At 44.2% G+C, this 18,494-nt stretch overlaps 1 protein-coding gene across 2 annotated transcripts in view; it reads left to right on the top strand.

Moving 5' to 3' along the window:
* The window catches only part of EGFL6 (EGF like domain multiple 6), a 50,242-nt gene extending 38,261 nt beyond the window's left edge, over nt 1–11,981 (top strand). The window contains exons 9-12 of one of the 2 annotated variants that reach the window (XM_071220306.1): nt 652–732; nt 4,567–4,668; nt 7,262–7,527; nt 10,705–11,981. In XM_071220306.1, the coding sequence (XP_071076407.1) occupies nt 652–732; nt 4,567–4,668; nt 7,262–7,527; nt 10,705–10,815 (560 nt within the window). In that variant the 3' untranslated portion in view covers nt 10,816–11,981. Of the gene's footprint in view, nt 1–651; nt 733–4,563; nt 4,669–7,261; nt 7,528–10,704 lie in introns of both variants that reach the window. The other variant, XM_045203191.2, reaches the window with a different exon arrangement.
* The last annotated feature ends 6,513 nt before the right edge of the window (nt 11,982–18,494 follow it).

The following is an 18,494-nucleotide window of genomic DNA, read 5'->3' as shown; positions in this document are numbered from 1 at the left end:
GAACGTACCTTTTGTACGCCCGCTCAATGAAAGGAGAATTTCACCATCATGTGGTTATGATTTTAAAAGCCAAGGTAGACCATCATATGGAAGGAAATTCTATAATAGAGCTTAACCTGAAGTTTTCTCCATGAACTGGATAACCGCAGGACCCACCATCAGTCCTGGCCCCTCCTGGATGGGTTCTAACCCACTCTGAATCCCCCACCCTGACACTTTCCATTTCATTCTCTCTGGGCAGCTCTTGCTTCTTCTGTAGTACCGTGTCTGTTCTTGGCTCCATGGCTGTTGGACTTAACCACGTGAGAAGTAGACACTGGCCCACCCATCCAAGAACTAGTGTGCCGATGACATATCATCTGCCCTAATAGAGAGTAAAAGTCACACAAAAGCGGATGTCCAAAGGCTGGTGAGAAGGGACATGTTACTAGTGTAGATGCTTAGGTCAAGTGGGGGAACCTTTGGAAGAAGATGTGTTGGCTGAGGAAACTGGACCCAAGTGAGTGCCTTGCAAATGTTAAGGTACAGCGCTCTGACACGCGCTGTCAGCAGAATATGTGATAAAACCCTCCTTGTTCAGTCATTCAATCATACCTTCTAAGCATGTGGGGTTTTCGGGTTGTTCCTAACTGATCACGTCTTCTCCATTAGCCCCTAGGGTGAATGAAGCAGGTGAATTGGGACTGGTTCTGCTCCAAAGAAAAGCAATACCATCCAGACTGGAACACAAAGGTAAATAACCCTTTTTCCAAGTACATGCTCTCTCACGCAGTCCCATGCCATTTTCGTTTCTTCATAGGATGAGATGATTGTTGATGAGTCACTGCTTCATTCCTAAACACCCAAGGGAAAAATCGTTACATCATGACACAGTGCCAGTATGAAAATAGTAGGTCCTTACCTGATTAACACCAATGATTACAATATAGTAAGCCTGTCTTCCCCTCTCCCTGACTCCCACCGGACACTGAGAGTGAAGAGCTGAGGCAGATTGCATGTATGGAGGTGGGAGAAAATGACTCATTTGCTTCAACTCTGACACCTGAGGGCCCACAATCAGAAAATCACCATCTACTAACATCTGACCCAAAGTGCCTGCGCCAGTCAGTTACCAATTGCCACAACAGTGCTGCATAACAAACAACCACAAACCCTCGGCGGCCTCCAGCAATACATACTTTTGCTTATGAGTCTGTGGACTGGCTGGGCAGTTCTGCTCATCTGAGCTGGCCTGGGTGGGGCTCGCCCACGTGTCTGCAGTCAACTGTGGGCCTGCTCAGTGACTTTGCTGATTTGAGCTGTGCTCCCTCAGATGCCTGGGGCCTCAGGTCAGACAACTGGGCTGTCTCGGCTCTGTTCCATGTGGTCTCTCATCCTCCAACAGGCTAACCAAGCTTGTTCTCACGAACAAGAAAGGGATCAAAGGCACTCAGGCCTTTTGAGGTCTAGGCCCAGAACTGGCCCAACCTCACTTCCACCATATTCTATCAGCCAAGGCAAGTCACAAGGCCAGCCCAGACTTAAAAGCTGGGAAGGCGTCATATTGCAAAGAGTGTGAATATAGGCAGGGGTCAAAATCGGACCATTTTTGGATCAACCTATGAAAGCCTCATAATCTGGAATTTCTGAGGCATGATCCCTAATCCTCTGAGTTTATTTAGCACTTCTACAACCCACGACAAATTATATATGGCAGCTCTACAAAGACATCACGGAGAAGCCTACTTGTATATTTACCTTTTTACTCAGCGTAAATGTGAATTCCTTGATCTTCTGTTTCCTTTTCAAACTTTTGCTTACCACTGTACATGTCCTAAACTTGTGTAATTTGATTCCCTTTTGCATTGGCCCCATGAGTACATTCTCCACTGTTTCCCTTTGGTTTATAAGGCAGTTTCCACCATGAAGAAAGTACTTCTCTAGTTCAGTCCTCCCAGTTCATCTGAGAAGGTTCTACTAAAACCCCAAAACTAATGATCCGTGACTCAGCTCCTACAGTCATCTTGTTTTCCTCCATATTTCTCCTAAGTGTTCCTTTTTATGTTTTTTAAATTTTATTTTTTATTTATTTTTAGAGAGAGGGGAAAGGAGGGAGAAAGAGAGGGAGATGAACATCAATGTGTGGTTGCCTCTTGACTGCCCCCTACTGGGGACCTGGCCTGCAACCCAGGCATGTGCCCTGGATGAGAATTGAACCGGTGACCCTTTGGTTCACAGGCCCACACCAGCCAGGGCAGTAAGAGTTCCTTTTTAAAAAAATTATCTGCATCAAACATCTTATCACCCATATTCTTGGTTATAAAGAAAATGTTTCATAGCTCAGGGAGTAAGCTACATTCTCCAGGTGTCAGAACTTCTGCCCCAGCTGTACTTTATACTTGCTAAGTGACATGAATAAAGTTTTTGAGTCCTCTTTGCATCCCCAAACCTATAGGGTTTCATATTTTACCTTTTCTTACATGATTCTTAATGAAATACAGGAAGTTTCCAGTTTTCCATATGAGCATGTGACCCTGTGATTTCTGAGTTCTTGAGTAAGGTGTCCCAGAGGACTCAGTCTCAACTAAAAGACTCGAGTGGGCACCCCAAGTCTTCCACTTGCTGTTGACCTTGAGCAAGTCACGTAGACCTGTGATGCCTCACTGCTTTCATGCATGAGGTTGGAACAAGAGCAGCACTCCTCTCTAAGGGACTGTGTTAGGCTAGGCCCCTCAAAAACAGACCCTGAGACAAGAATTTGTGTGCAGTGGTTTAAGTGGGAGGTGAGCCCAGGAAACTGGTTTGGAGGGGAGGATTGAGACGGGGAAGACCAGGAGGCAACACAGGGTACATTCTCAAGCAAGTTTCCTCTGGGTAACTAGAGCTCAATCCTGTTGGGAAAGTCTGGGAGCCAGGGTAGGACATGCAGCTCAGAATTGTCCTACTGGAGGGGCAAGGGAGCTGCGGTATTTATACAACTCCTATCTGACATTGATTGAAGGCTGTTCCCAGGATGGTGTTAATTTCCTGGTGCTCCTGGCCTTGCATGAAAGTGGGGAAGGGTACCACCAAGGCAACTGGCCCTCCGTCCTAATTGGACCTTCTGCAAGACTGGAGAGAACCTGGAGTTCAGCCTGATTTAAGGTCTGTGTCCAATTCCAGCACTTAGTGGTCCTGCCCAAAGACAAAGAAATGGAAGTATCTATTCAGGAATTCCTGCCCATCACTGGCTGAGGATTCTCCTGGAGAAATAGCATGGTCCGGCCAGAGTATCTCCATGCAGATGGGTGTGTGGGTGTTTGCAGTAGAAAGGCGTGCACCTGTGACAGATATTGGTGCAACACCAACAGCCTCTGTTTCACGGGTGATAGGGATTAAGTCCGAGAATATATTTGAAAGCACTTTGCAAACCGTAAAGTGCTAGACAAGTGAACTATTGCGCTCAAGGAAGCAAAGCCTTGACTTTTCTCTCTTTAAGGGGTAGTTGGCTTTCTACTATTCCATTGTCCCAGTTTATATTCCTGGTCTCCAGCATGTTGAGGAAGGGAGGGATTTGGGGACAAACATGCCACCATAGTTATGAACCAAGTGAAAAATTTATGTTGCACCCTTTGTGGGCTGGTAACCTTTAACTTCTCAAACTATTAATAGCACTCTCTAAAGAATATTGAAGACTGGAAGCAAGTAGTGCCTGGCATCTTTTAGTTTTAACACCGGGGCTGGAAATAAAATATCTTCATTGGAATAGGGAGAAATAGGGGCTTAGAAGAAAGAAGAGTGAGGGAAACGGCAGTGTGTGTGTGCTGGCCTGTTGTTATGATTTTTGTTAAGTTAACACTTGTTAAGTTAGAGCCCCAGGGTTCAGCAAAAGATCACAAAAGAAACTGAGATAGAGAAGTTACCACTGGTAGGTCCTGGAGGAAGTACAAGGCCACATGGGGAGGTTAAGGTGGGTGCTTACAGAGAAAGAGGCAGGACCTGGGGCACATTCCTTTATTAGGGTCCATGCGTGCAGCGCTTTGGGGTTCCCAAGCTGGGGCAGGATTGGTTGATTAAAACCAACAAGATGAGAGATTTGGTGAGCTCCACAGGGGTCTTGCCTGAGGGGACGGCCCTGGGAGGCAGGGGAGACTGTTTCTCACTAGGGCTATTGGAGAAGTCACATCAGGAACTTACATTTACTTGTGACACTGCAGGCTCTCTGCAGGGGTGTCCAACCTGTGGTCTGTGGGCCCCACAGAAAATCGTAAATTTACTTAAAACATTATGAGACTTTCTGTGATTATGTGTTACAATGCATTGAATGTGTGGCCCAAGACAACTCTTCTTCTTCCGGTGTGGCTCAGAGACGCCAAAAGGTTGGACACCCCTGCCAGGGCATGCACTTGCATAAGGGCTAGTATCGGCTTAAAGCCCCCACAGGCTGCTTGGCCAAACAAAATGGAGGCCAAGGCAGCAACAGCATGGAGTAACTTTGCTGAACTCTCTACAGCAACTGAAAACACGGCATTGCCTTCCAAAGCTCCACATGTTAGACATGTTTCTAATGTTCTTAATGGTCACGAAATGCACCCTTTCCCTTAGCAGATTTAAACATCTCCGTTGACTGCAGCTTCGACCATGGGGTCTGTGACTGGAAACAGGACGTAGAAGATGATTTTGACTGGAGTCCTGCGGATGAAGATAATGGTATTTAGATTTCACTAGTTCATGTTCTACGATATGGCTCAGATGAAGAAAGCTGTCCAGTGATGGGAGGGTTGTTACACCCATTACCTTTAGGTCAGGGTTGTTTGTTGGGTTTGGAAACTGTTAGCCCTTCCCAAGTCTCCCCAGATGAGTGGCTAACTTGGTTCAGCACATTATATTCTCCTCCTCAATGCCTCTTTCAACCACCTACCCCCACAAAGGATGCGCCAGCAAACCTTCCGCCTTCACTCTCCCGCTGCTGAGAGAGACGTTGGCATTTGTATGAGATTTAAGAGTATTGCCGAAAAGGTAGGAAGAAGGTGTTCCTTTCCCCCAGTTAACCACCTGTGGTGCTCTGTAGTTTGTTTGTTTCTTTGTTTGGGATGGTGAGGAACAAATCTTGAAAGGAAGTAGGACCTCTACCTAGAGCTGGGATTTTAGGAGAGTACCTCACAGAACATCAAAACCGTAATGAGCATCAAATCAGCCACCTGGTCTGAACTCCTGGACTGAACTTTCCCTTCTGTTCCTCAAGGATTTCTTTCTTTCCACCTAACCTTGGACATTTCTCGGCCTCAGCGCTGACCTGCCTACGTTCCACGGCCTACCTAAACACTCTTGGGGGGCCCTAGCTTTCCTTTTGGGCAGATCGTCTGGCTGGCAGATCCCATTCGGAGAATACACTGAATCCCTGTCTCCTAAGGGTTATACTATAATTAGAGACAATTGTTATACTTTCACGGACTCCAGTTTCTTACCACACAAATTGCTTTCTGGGGGATATACAGGCTCACTCCTCCACTAATACATTCGTCTTCTAGGCCCTTCCTTTAGACTAATTCCTTCCTGAGGTTTTTTCTTTCAAGCCCTCACATGCAATCAGGAAACCTGGATATGTCCTAACAAAAATTCCTTTTAGAATTTGGAATTATGGTGGCGGGCATGCACCCCATGCAGCAAGTTGCGTGAGTGGGACCACCGCTAAAGAATCAGGGCAGGCACAGGGCAAGTTTAACCAGTCCAGACAATCCATATTTGGAGAAGCCATCTTGTCATAACTAACCTGAGTTCCTCCTTTCTAACATCACGGAATCTCCAAATTTATGTCCGCCACAGCTGTTTCACACCAGGAGTCCATAGTCAGGGGCATCCAACCTGTGGCCTGCAGGCCTCACATGGCTCAGGGTGGTTATGCATGCCGCCCAACACAAAATCGTAAATTTACTTAAAACATGATGAGATTTTTTGTGATGATGTGTCGCAATGTATTTAGTGTGTGGCCCAAGATGACTCTTCTCCAGTGTGGCCCAGAGACGCCAAAAGGTTGGACACCCCTGCTAGGTTATTCCAGGATTTCCACGCTCACACAGTCAGCAATGTCTTATGTTGGGATTTGCACCAGTGGAAAATACCCTATTTACAAACACGTGATTCACAAAAGACCCTGGAGTTTGCATCACCCAAATTATACTTCCGCCCCTTCTGCACCTCCATCTGTAGGTGGCCTTGTCTTTGCCTACAGAGTTAAATAGAAAAAAGGAACCATGGGATAAATCAATATCATTAAAAAGATAAAATCTCAAAGATGGATTGAAATGGGTTTTAGCTGGGAAAGAAAGAGAAACCTGCCGCAGTGGGTCACGGAAGAGACAATGTAGCTGGTAGAGGTACCAGCTAAAGCATAGCATGCATACATTTCAGATAAGCAACAAATACTGTTTCAGGCATGTTGTTGATCTGAAATTCAAACTCCACTGGGCATCCTGTATTTTTATTTGCTGAATCCGACAACTTATTAGCTGGCTGAGGAGGGCAGACAGTCTCTGAGTCCGGTGAAAACTAAGGCCATGTCAGCCTGGGTCCTTAAGTGTCTCCGGGAATTGCCCCACCCCAGTGTCTTCTTTCAAGCTTCTACAGGAATCTGTCTTTCTTACCTGCTTCTTCAGACCCCACTCAATGAGAGTTTTTGCCCAAGTTCATCAAAGCCACAATCAGGAGATGGGAGATAAACAAACATCTACTATCACTGATTAAAAGTGGACCCTTAGGAATAGAGGATGTGTTCCTGTCATCTTAAATCCAAAGTTGAAATGATATGTTACAGATGGTGGTTGAGCTCCGTGAAACCGTTGGTATAAATTCAGGTATGTTGTGGATTACATACCATACTATGGACCCACCTAAAGAGCTGGCTACCATACATATCATTGATTCAGTGGGGAAATGCATTCTGAAGTTCAAAAAGCCAAGTTCTGGAGCACAAGTTCTCCATCAATTGCAAATTACCTACAGTGCTGAGGGATCGTTTAATTAGATTCTTACCCCATATCTGCTATTGCCAAGCTTTGTGAATGTGGACATGTTCCTCAGTTTCTCTGACCCTCAGTTGCCTTTTCTACACAAAAAAAGGATTTCAAGTCCACGATTCCCCGAAGTCTATGTTAGCATGAACATTTTGTTCCTATGTTTGAAATGAAAAGAACTGCAGCTTTCCCTATAGGAAACTACCATCCTTTCTTTATAGCTATTATATACACTGTAGCCAAACCCTTTACAATGGCCTCGTTAACTGTGCATCTTTCTTTTCTTAAAGCTGTCGGCTACTATATGGCAGTGCCAGCCCTGGCAGGCCGTGAAAAGGACATCGGCCGATTGAAACTCCTCCTCCCGGACCTGCAGCCCCAAAGCAACTTCTGTTTGCTCTTTCATTACTGGCTGGCAGGAGACAAAGTAGGGAAACTTCGAGTGTTTGTGAAAAGCAGGAACAGTCCTCTGGCATGGGAGGAGACCAAGAGTGAGGATGAAAGGTGGAAGACCGGGAAAATTCAGTTACATCAAGGGACTGACACTACCAAACGTGTAAGTGGAAAAAGAGTATTCCACTAGACATTGACATTATTTTCAATGATCTAAGGAACAAAACACTTCCTGAAGTACCTGGGCACTGGGGCTGCAAAGGCAAGTAAGGCTTTTCCCCTAGACTTAAAGAGCTTATATCCTGGAACAAACTAGGCAAGGCGATGTATCGGCACAGCTAATGATAACACTTGTCACGTGCACAAACATCACACTGTGGGGGACGGTCTGTTTGTGTTGAGCTCTTTTCACCAGCGTCCTTTCGAACCAGGCTATAAATTCCTGAGTGTGTAAAAGAACATCTTGCTCACCCGTTCTATGCCCAGCACTTACCACAACAAATGAAAACGAGAAGGTCATATTTTAAGTGGCTGTTGTCTGGAGGCCCCATAACCACCCTCACATTCTGTGACGCCACAGAAGGACTCAAAGACTCGGAAAAACCGTTACATTCATGATTACAGTTTGTCGCAGAGGAGGAATCTGGACTGAGGGCAGAGTCCGGGACAGACTGGGCACAAGGCTTGTAGTCGTCCTCTACCCTATGACTACCAGGGGAGTCATAGAGAGAGCTCGCTCTTAATTGTCTCAGCAATGATGCGTGACAGGGTGCACAAAGTACTGCCCACCAGGGACACTCACCCATGCCTTGGTGCTGTGGGTTTTGTTGCGGGTTGGCCTGCCCACATGACTGACCCTGTGGCTGACCTTACTTACTCAGTCTCCAGCTTCTCCAGAGGTCAGGCTGATACCTGTGGGACTCAAGGCCCCACCGTGAATCACATCAATTGCCCAGCATGGCCAAAGATGGTCTGAGGAAGTAGGATATTCCAAGGACTTTGAGCTGATCTCCCAGGAACCCAAGGCCGCTCCACTTTCTATGGGCAGTGTCTACTCAAGGAGGTTGAGCTTGTGGAAGGAATTGTGTTGTAGAAAACTCTGCTTTCAATTGTTATGTCCCAAATGCCATTTCTAAAAGACAACATAACAAGCCTGCTTAATATTTTTGTACCAGGATAAGGAAAAATGCAGTTAAATACCACCACAAATTAGGATGGCAATTAATTATCTTGACATTTATTTTTAGTTATCCTGGAGGGTCAGTCAAGGATTTCAGTGATGGGGAGGCTACCATATCCCAAAGTCTAGACCTGCCCACCCTCGTTAACACACCTAGAGGTCTGCTTTTTGGCTCACTACTTTTTTAAAAAAAATGTTTTATTTATTTTTAGAGAGAGGGGAAGGGAGGGAGAAAGAGAGGGAAAGAAACATCAGTGTGTGGTTGCCTCTCATGCGCCCCCTACTGGGGACCTGGCCCGCAATCCAGGCATGTGCCCTGACTGAGAATTGAACTGGCAACCCTTTGGTTCACAGGCTGGCCCTCAATCCACTGACCCACACCAGCCAGGGCTGACTTACTACTTTTGAGAAATACTCAGAAGGACATCTTCCTGAAAGCAGTTCCTTCCTGAGAGACTAGGAGAGGAAGAAATTCCTATTCCCAGTTGAGCTATCACTTGCTGCTTGGTGATAACTTGTCTGCAGCAGTTCTCAAGAAAATGAGTCCAGTAGCTTGGGGGCAACAGAGGGCAGCCCAGGCAGTGGGCAGTCACAGTGTCCCTATGCCTCATTTGCCCCTCTGAGCTTCCCCCTTCTGTCTTTGGAGATCCTGGGAGGTTAGGACAGTGATGACAGCGAGCCTAAAATCACTTTACCCTTGAGAACTATCCCGTGACTATTTGTGAAGCGGGCCAGAGGTGCCGTTGGGGATGGTGAATAGTTGTAGGATGGTATCGTTGTGAGCGTGATCCGTGAAGGACCTTTCTTTACAAGGCCAATTTGCTGCAAGTTGAAATTTAGTTTTTAAAAAGTTTAGAAAAGACAAAGGGAAATCACCTTATTGAAAAAAATGAAAGATTCATAATCATTCCACAGTAACATCAATGCTTCCACATTTTGCGTTTTACTTCTCACATGAATACATATTTGAATCTATTTATATCCACAGTACAAACACAGAACGTGTTTTGAGGGAATTACATGTGCAATTTTAGAGAAGAGTAACACGTTCCAAATTGAATATTCTTTTCTTTCTAAATTGTTTGATTCAGAGTAACCTTCATCATGTTTGAATCAGAATAATTTCGCTGTCTTCTAATCTGTGTATCTGTAAGCAGAATTAAGGGAGAATTAAGAATTAAAGAGCACAGTAGGCATATTATCCTTTCTATTGCTTCTCCTTACAATAAATGGTGTTTCATAGGTGCTTCATAAGTTGTAGCTGTTATTAATTTTATAGTTATTGAATTCAAAATATTTTGGTATCTTTTTCTAATTATAAAAGTAACATGAACTATTTTTTAAAACATAACAAAATTGAAGAAACTTACGCACATCATTCAGCAAAAATTTATTTTAATAATATTTCTTTGAAAATATTTTTAGGTGAATGAGTGAATAGAAAATAGTTACTGTATATCTTTAATTTTATTGAATGAGTCGCCCCTGTCATTTTGTGTCCAATTTGAAGATAAGGTTTCTTTAGTATTCACCTTCTGTTCTTTATACAGCAGAAATTTCTAAATAAAGAAGTTTGCTTCTCCCTTGATTATTTTTTTCTGCCTTGATTATTAATAAATGTCTTAGATAAAAGTGATTACAGCCTATCATACATTTGTCAACACATGAAAACAATGACATGGCAGATAATTTCTGAATACGTGAATCAACAGTTTAAGAAACATAACTATGTTATTATAAACTACCAAAATCTAAATATATCAAACTAATCCCCTTTTTACTATATAGTTTTACATTAGATGTTTGCAGGGAATACTAAATTTCTTTTAGGCAGTTTTTTTTTAAGAAAACCAAATTCTTTTATTTTGGGGGTTTTTTTGAAGTGGGAATTCAAAAATTTCTTCTTAAACTTTACCCTCCTCAGCTTTACAGGGTTTCCAGGTTCTTTTAGGTGTTCCAGTTTTCTCTGAACAGAACTCGCTCAGTGTGCATAGCTGTTGTGTGGAAAAATAGAGTATGTTACCACGATTCAATGTCAAAGCCTGTTCTGTGCAATAGGGACACATGAGGTTAGTCCTCTTTAACAGCTAGTAGCTAGTTTGATTGTATCGTTGTTTTTGAATATTTTGAAGTAATTTTTCATCCTCTCTCCATTATTAGATCATTTTTGAAGCAGAACGTGGCAAGGGCAAAACCGGAGAGATTGCAGTAGACGGTGTCGTGCTGGTGTCCGGCTCGTGTCCTGACGGCCCTCTACCCGTGGGTGCTTGAATGCTGCTGTTGTCTGTTATATCTTTATATCTGACTTTTAATGGCGTGTGTCTGCTTTTTGATATTACATCACAGATGCCCTCCATTTAAAAAATACAAGCCGAAAAATAGCACTGTACCAACACAAACATTGTTGTAAGGTGCCTTTCTTGTAGAGATGCATCCATATTTGCTTTAAATTCATTTCTGAGTCGATAACATGTGAAAGTGTCAGTTCAGCTTCCCCAACCCCCAGTGCATCTGATATGTCTACATGTGTTAATGAACCTCTCTATACAACATAAAGTCACAAAAAAAACAAAACAGAGAAATGTTTAACTGTGTGCCTTTTATGGCACATCTTAGAAACTATGACATCACAGATAGACTTTTACCTAAATGGCGTAACCAGATCTTTTGTAGCCAAACTTGTATATTTAAATTCTTTGTAATAATAATATCCAAATAATCGCCTTGTCTCCTGGTTTAAGTTTCTTCTAAGTAAGAGAATGTGGTTGTTTGACTTTGTGTTTAGTTATGTGCATGGTTATTTGCTTTGCTGGAAAACATGGTTTTTATTCTTTCTCTATGGAAATACTTTATATTCTTAAAAATTCTTAAAATTACTATCTATTATGGGAACACATGACTACTTTATTAGGCCTCATAACTGCAGTGCAAATTAGCATACGTTGTTGAATTCAAGGCCTCAGTGAGCCTAAAACTAAATTTAGCAAGTAGCAGGACTCTAAAGAAAGATGGATACCTTCTTTTCTGTTTCTTTTCTTCCAAATTCAAGAAGCGCTTTGTGTGGTAATGAACCCTGAGTGAATTCTCTGAGGATGAAAGGATATTCTGCTTTAAGATTCTGAGTCTCAAATTGCTCCAAATAAAAGGTTCTCTAGATGTTTGCTTGCTGTCCCCTAAAGCAGCGAAGGCATTGGGCCATAGGAGGAAGGAAAGAGAGAAGGTGGTCCACTTATTAATCTTTCAAATTTGTAGTCTCACTCTTAAGGTTTTTTTATACTGAAACTCTTGGGGGGTGAGGAAACATTGTTTTTCTTTAGTGTGAAGTAATCACTTCTACACAGGACTATAGCTGTATCTGTTGGATAACTAGTAGTTATAGAAACCCCCCAAACAGTGTTTCTAGTGAGATCAGTTGAAGACCTGTCCAGCTCCATCAAATCAGCCCACAGAATTGTAAGAGATAATAAAATGGTTATTTTAAAACATTAAAATTTGGGGTGGCTTGTTACACAGCAAAACCTAACTGATACATGTGGTTTTGAAAACTGTGGTAGAATCTGAAGAAGACTTCCTGTCTGGATAGAAAATGAATGTATGAAGCTGAGCTAAGCTGAACTGAATAATAGTATTTCCTGTTTCTCTATAACTGTAGCAGAGACTTCTTGTTACCTACCCAATATCCATTCTCACCCTTTTCCTTACTAATATATCCACATATAAATATATTTGGGGGTTAGGGGGAAATGTATTCAACTAAAAGACCACATTTCTCAAAATCTGTTTCGGTTGGAGGAGGCCACTGAAGCATCGGTGGGGCTTCCAGGAAAGATCAATAAAGATGGTCTTTGCTGGTGGCCCAGTTTTGCCATATCTCTTCCTCCTTCTTCCTGCCTTCGATGTGCTTGTGAAGGCAGGCACTCTATAAGTTACCTTGTGACCACAAGGGCAAGGGCCACGCTCTATGAAGGACTGCATAACTGGAGGAAGTCTGGGTCACTGATGACATTCTGGCATCTCTGCCTCAGTCCCAGACTGGCCACTGCTCGACATTGTATGAAGTGAAAGAAACATAAATCCTTTCTTGGCCCACCTAGGATTTCAAACAAAGCACAATCCAGACTCAGGCGACCACTTTCTGATTCTTGAGGGCTGCTTCTGCCATTTCCACCACAAGAGCATATAGTCTTGGGGACTAAGTTCTTAGACACTTAAATACCAACAGATTGTTTTAAACCCCAATCAACAGCCTGTAGTGTCATGGAGCTCTAGCCTGCACCAGCACAGAATCATACTTTGCCTTCTTTGTGGAAACCTAAGGTCAGCCAATTCAGCCACAACTCCCGTATCTGCTGAGCCTGGAAAGCATCCAGTGTGCAAAGCCCCCAGGTCCTCCATCCATCCTTTCCCACTCACTCATCCCCACACTCTCATGGGCTTCCTCTTCTGGACACTAACTCCCACTATTTCTGTCCCTCCCCCATCACACATACTCCATGGTCTGGTAAACAAATTCTGCTTCATCTTAATGCATACTAATGATGTCTTCCCCCATCTTTCAACCTTTGCTGAACTGAGCTCTCTCCAGAGCCTCCTCTACCCCTGCAGCCTTATCAAATGACTGCCACTCATCCTCTCACACTGCAATACACGTCAGGGTGTGCATTTGAAGGCGGCATCTTTCGTGCCCTACTCTTGTTTACAATCTCTTATTTTTCAAGTCCCATGTAAAAAGCCATTGTTCTTTGGAGGTGCCATTAAGGAGCTCTACAGCCCTCTGTCCTTCCTAGCCATGTCATTGATCAACCTGTGTAGATGACGTCTGTGCACATGACCCCATCCAGTATCCTGGCCTCACAGTTCTTTGACCTCCTCTGTTCCAGTTACCATCACCTCCTCCCTGTCACTGGCCTTTTAAAAATCGTTTTCCCCATGAGACCAAGCTGTGGTCACACTGCTCTCCTGCTGAATGTGAGACACTTTCCACTTGCACCATTCATTTTTCAGACCCTTGCTCAGAGTCCCATCAGTGCCCCCTTGTGGCAGCCTGTGTGCATACGTGTGTGGCTGCCACCAGGCAAACAACTGAAAGGACTGTCCTCGGCGTCTACTGCTCCCCACTTTGCTCCATTTCTCACTTCCCCGGTGTCCTGTGAACGAACTCACGCTTCTTTCAATTCGGTAATCCCTGAGATCTTGGAGAATCCAATCTTGCAGAAGTTTCATTCTTTCCTGTCAACACTTATTGGTCCTACAACAAGTGAAGGGATGCTACCCTTATAACTCAAGTGTTGGGAATAAACAGCTGTAATTGTAACACTGACTAGCTAACATTTTCTGTTTTATAATACCAACTTCCGATGCCTTCATACGAATGAATGGGTAAGAAGGCAATTTCAGCACCATGGTAAAATCAGGAACTCTCTTCTGATGACCCTCAAATCTCACAGCTACATTAAGATGGGGGCTGTGCCAGTTAGCGTTCACCAGTAGCAGGCAACACAAACAGATCTCAGCTAACTTATGTCAACGGGAAGTTGCAGTAAAGAAGCAGAAGTGTTCGGGCAGGTGAAAAGACCAGCGCCCCAGCCTTGGGATGGGCTGCAGGGCTACAAACAGAGGTAAGAAAAAAAGCCACTGCCCATCTGGATGCCACCATTTCCAAAAAGATCTGTCACCGTGTTTGTCTCCACATTACTCCGCTCAAAATTCCCCTTCTGGGGAGGGGTGTGCAATCAGACCAGGCTGGGCTATGTGGCTGTCCCCTAGCTAGGGCAGGTCGGGGTGCCTAATGAGCTGTTCAGAAAGTGGGCTGAAAGCTGCTGGCCCAAACCCACCAAAGTCTGCCATGTGGGCCCTATCACGTAGTGGCCGGGATTAACTACGTGTAATTGTTCCAGTCAACATACCCATCTAAATGTTTTACTCTTGTCATGACAAAGGACTTGATGCTTTCATTCTCTTCAGCAACTGAAATGAAGAACACCTAATAACAACTATTACACGAGCCAAATGATGCAGCAAGAACAATGTGTTAGGTTGTTACGGGAAGGGAGGGGGAAAGAGGCCAAAATGTAAAATGCTTCTCTCAGGCACCGTAAATCAGAACGGTGCACTCCAGCCAAATGTGTGTCCCTCTGAAGACGTAGAAGACCTGGAATGAACATGGTTATCCTTTATATTGTCATTTTGATGAATGGTCCCTGCTGACAGCACACCCTGGTTATAGCACGAAAGGAGGGCTGTGGGTGGTGTGTAGAGTCAGCCCGTGAGAATGAGCCTTGAAGCCACATGATGCAGGAACAAAAGACGCGGAAGCAGCACAGACCAGTGATTTTTTAGTTTGGTGCTTCTGTTTCGCTACTCTGATGAACCGCTGTTACAAAATGACCTCCCTTTAAAAGAAAAACCTGAGTCCCAAAGTGAAGCGAGGCTTTTATGGAGCAGCCCACACATCAGGATCGCTGGCAGACTGTCCTCCTCCTCAAGTTTGTTTTTTTAGATTCATTTGTTGATAGATATGTATTTATGGCCATTTTATTGTCCATAGTTTTCATCTTCTTTTTCTTAAATAAGTAACAAGCCACTCTGACCAAGAGAAATTCCAGTGATGGGCTTCAGCTCAGATGTCTTAACAGCCGTACCAACGGCAACTGAGCAGGGTGGTCTTTGAACAGAGTTGCCATCCTCTCGTCCCGTTTCTTTTTGTACTTTTTCTTTTTTTTTAATTATATTTTATTGATTATGCTATTACAGTTGTCCTGATTTCCCCCCTTGTCCCCCTTCACCCAGCACCCACCCTCCCTCAGGCAATCCCCCACCATCGTTCATGTCCATGGGTCATTTGTATAAGTTCTTTGGCTTCTCCATTTCCTATGCTGTACTTTACATCCCCATGGCTATTCTGTGACTATCTATATGTACTTCTTAATCCCCTCCACTCTTCACCCATTCCCCCACACCCCTCTCATCTGGCAACCATCAAAACACTCTCTGTATCCATGATTCTGTCTCTGTCCTTGTTTGCTTAGTTTGTTTTTTAGATTCAACTGTTGATAGATAATGTATTTAATGCCATTTTATTGTTCATAGTTTTGATCTTCTTCTTTGTCTTAAATAAGTCCCTTTAGCATTTCATATAATAATGTTGATTATGAACTTCTTTAGTTTTTTCTTGTCTGGGAGGCTCTTTATCTGCCCTTCAATTCTAAATGTTAGGTCTGCTGGGTAGAGCAATCTTGGCTGTAGGCCCCCCCCTTTTAATGACTTTAAATATTTCTTGCCAATCCCTTCTAGCCTACAAAGTTTCCTTTGAGAAATCAGTTGACAGTCTTATGGGTACTCCCCTCTAGGTAACTAACTGTTTTCTCTTGCTGCTTTTATGATTCTCTCTTTATCTTTAACTTTTGGCATTTTAATTATGATGTGCCTTGGAGTGGGCCTCTTTGCATCCATCATAATTGGGACTCTGTGCTTCCTGGACTTTCCTTCACCAAATCACGGAAATTTTCTTTCACTATTTTTTTCAGATTTCCAATTTCTTGCTCTTTCTCTTTTCCTTCTGGCACCCCTATGAGGTGAATGTTGGAATGCTTGAAGTTGTCCCAGAGGCTGCTTATATTATCCTCATTTTTTTTGGATTCTTTTTTCATCTTGTTCTCATTGGTTGTTTTTTGCTTCCTTATGTTCCAAAACATTGATCTGATTCTCAGCTTCATCCACTCTACTGTTGTTTCCCTGTAAATTGTTCTTTATTTCAATTAGTGTATCCTTCGTTTTTGACTGGATCTTTCTTATGCTGCCAGGGTCCTCACTAATTTCCTTGAGCATCCTTATAACCAGTGTTTTGAACTCTGCACCTGATAGATTGCTTATCTCCATTTCGTTTAGTTCTTTTTCTGGGGTTTTGATCTGTTCTTTCATTTGGGCCATGTTCCTTTGTCTCATTGTCTTAACAGCCTCCCTGTGTTTGTTTCTGTGTATTAGGTAGAGCTGCTTTGACTCTGTGTCTTGGTAGTGTGGCCTAATGTAGTAGGTGTCCTCTAGGGTCCAGTGGCACAGCCTCCTCTTCACCCAAGCTGGGTACTTGAGGTGCGCCCTTCATGTGGGCTAAGAAAACCTCCCTCCTGTAGTTCAGCCTTGATTGCTGTTGGCAGGTCAATGGGAGGGGTTTACCCAGGGCAGTCAGCTGCAAGGACTGGCTGTGACCACTGTGCACCACCCTCTGCCCTCCATGAAGGATCAGCTGTGCAGGGGCAGGTTGGTGGAACTCCAACGCGGTCTGTAGCTGTCTACTGGGTGTGCAAAATCTGGGATTTTGGGTGATGCAGGCCATGGTCACCCCCCACCAGTGTTTTGCCTGGGGCCACCCTTCCTGGGTCATAAAGCAATCTCAGATGGCTGCTACTTGTGCTGGGCTTGGAGATTCCCAGGTGAAGCCAAGCTGTGAACCTAGGCTGGCCGCTGTTGGTGCCATCCCTGGGGCTCACTGAAGCCAGCTGTTGCTCATTTGAGAGGATTTAGGAAGTTGTGAAGCACAAGCCAAGACCAGCCATTCATATGCAAAAGCAGGTTGGATGGGCCTATAAGTTGGGTAGGGCAGAGTCTCAGGGGTTCTCCAGGGCAGGGCAAACAGTCTTAGCCAGGTTGATGGAGTCTCAGATATGGCACCAGCCTGCTAGCTCTGTGGCTCTGTGGGGGGAGGGTTCAGAAAAGGGACAATGGCCTCTGCTTGCCTTGATGCCAGACACTTCAGTTCCTCCCTGTATAGCATGGGTGCCTTTCAACTTGCTACCCTGGTGCCTCAGAGGGAGTGAGCTCAGAGGGAGTGAGTCTGAGTAGGTGAGTCTGCATGTGGGTTCTTTAAGAGGAACTGCTTGGGCCTCCAGAAGTTTTTTTCCACTGACTCAATCCTCACTGGTTTTTGCAGCCAGAAGTTTTGGGGACTTATCTTCCTGGGACTGGAACCCTGGGTACGGGGGCCTAGTGTGGGGCTGGGACTCCTCACTCCCAAGATATCCCTCCCGAATTTTTGTCCACCCCATGTGGATGTGGGACCAGCCTGTTCCATGTCTGTGCCCCTCCTACCAGTCTGGATTGATGTGGTTTCTTTAATTCCATAATCATGAGACTTCCATTCAACTTGATTTCTGATGATTCTGAGTGATGGTTGTTCTATATTTTAGTTGTAGTTTTGATGTGGTTGTGGGAAGAAGCAAGCCATGTCTGCCTACACCACCATCTTGACCAGAAGTCTGTACTTTTGCTATATTTTTCAAATTAAATGGAATTTTGAAGCCTCCCCAGAAACCAAGTAGTATAAGTATTGTTCCATTGCCTCTGAATTTCCATCCTATGATCTGCACCAAGAAGTGATTTAAAAGACAGTCTTGCTGGTCCTTCATTTCTCTGCTAATTTGTTGCCACAAATCTATGGTAGAATAACTTACATTCTAGAGAAATGACAAAATGGACTAATGGTGTTGGAAAGGAGAATAAGAGGTATGAAAATGACCTAAAGATTATTACTACAGGTACACAGGGTGCTAAATGGAACTCTTCCTGACTTGGAGTTTTGCCCAAGACACCAACAGGGAACACGCTGGTAAGTACCCACTGATTCTAAAGAGACATGCTAGACGATCTACACAGGGCTAAGTGGAGAGCCCAAACTACGTCTGCTATCCACAACCCCTCTCCCTTCTTCAGCTTATGTAAAAGAGAAGGCAAGGGTGAAAGAGGCCTGTTAGAATTCTGGAAGCTTCCTCCCACCTTCCAGGAAAGTAGAGTGGAGTTTGAGAGAACCACTCAGAGGGATTGACAGATTCCCCTGTCATGAAAGGGCATAAGAAATGGTGCTTGACTCTCCCGAAAAGCTCAACAGGTGTGAAGCCCGCTGGGGCTGCCTAAGACTATGTATGACAGTGAGGAGAGTGGCTGCAGAGGGAGCAGCC

Source organism: Desmodus rotundus, chromosome X, assembly GCF_022682495.2.
Source record: "Desmodus rotundus isolate HL8 chromosome X, HLdesRot8A.1, whole genome shotgun sequence".
Taxonomy (NCBI): Eukaryota; Metazoa; Chordata; class Mammalia; order Chiroptera; family Phyllostomidae; genus Desmodus; species Desmodus rotundus.
Note: the sequence above shows the minus strand (reverse complement) of the source record. Positions and strands in the feature narration are given on the sequence as shown.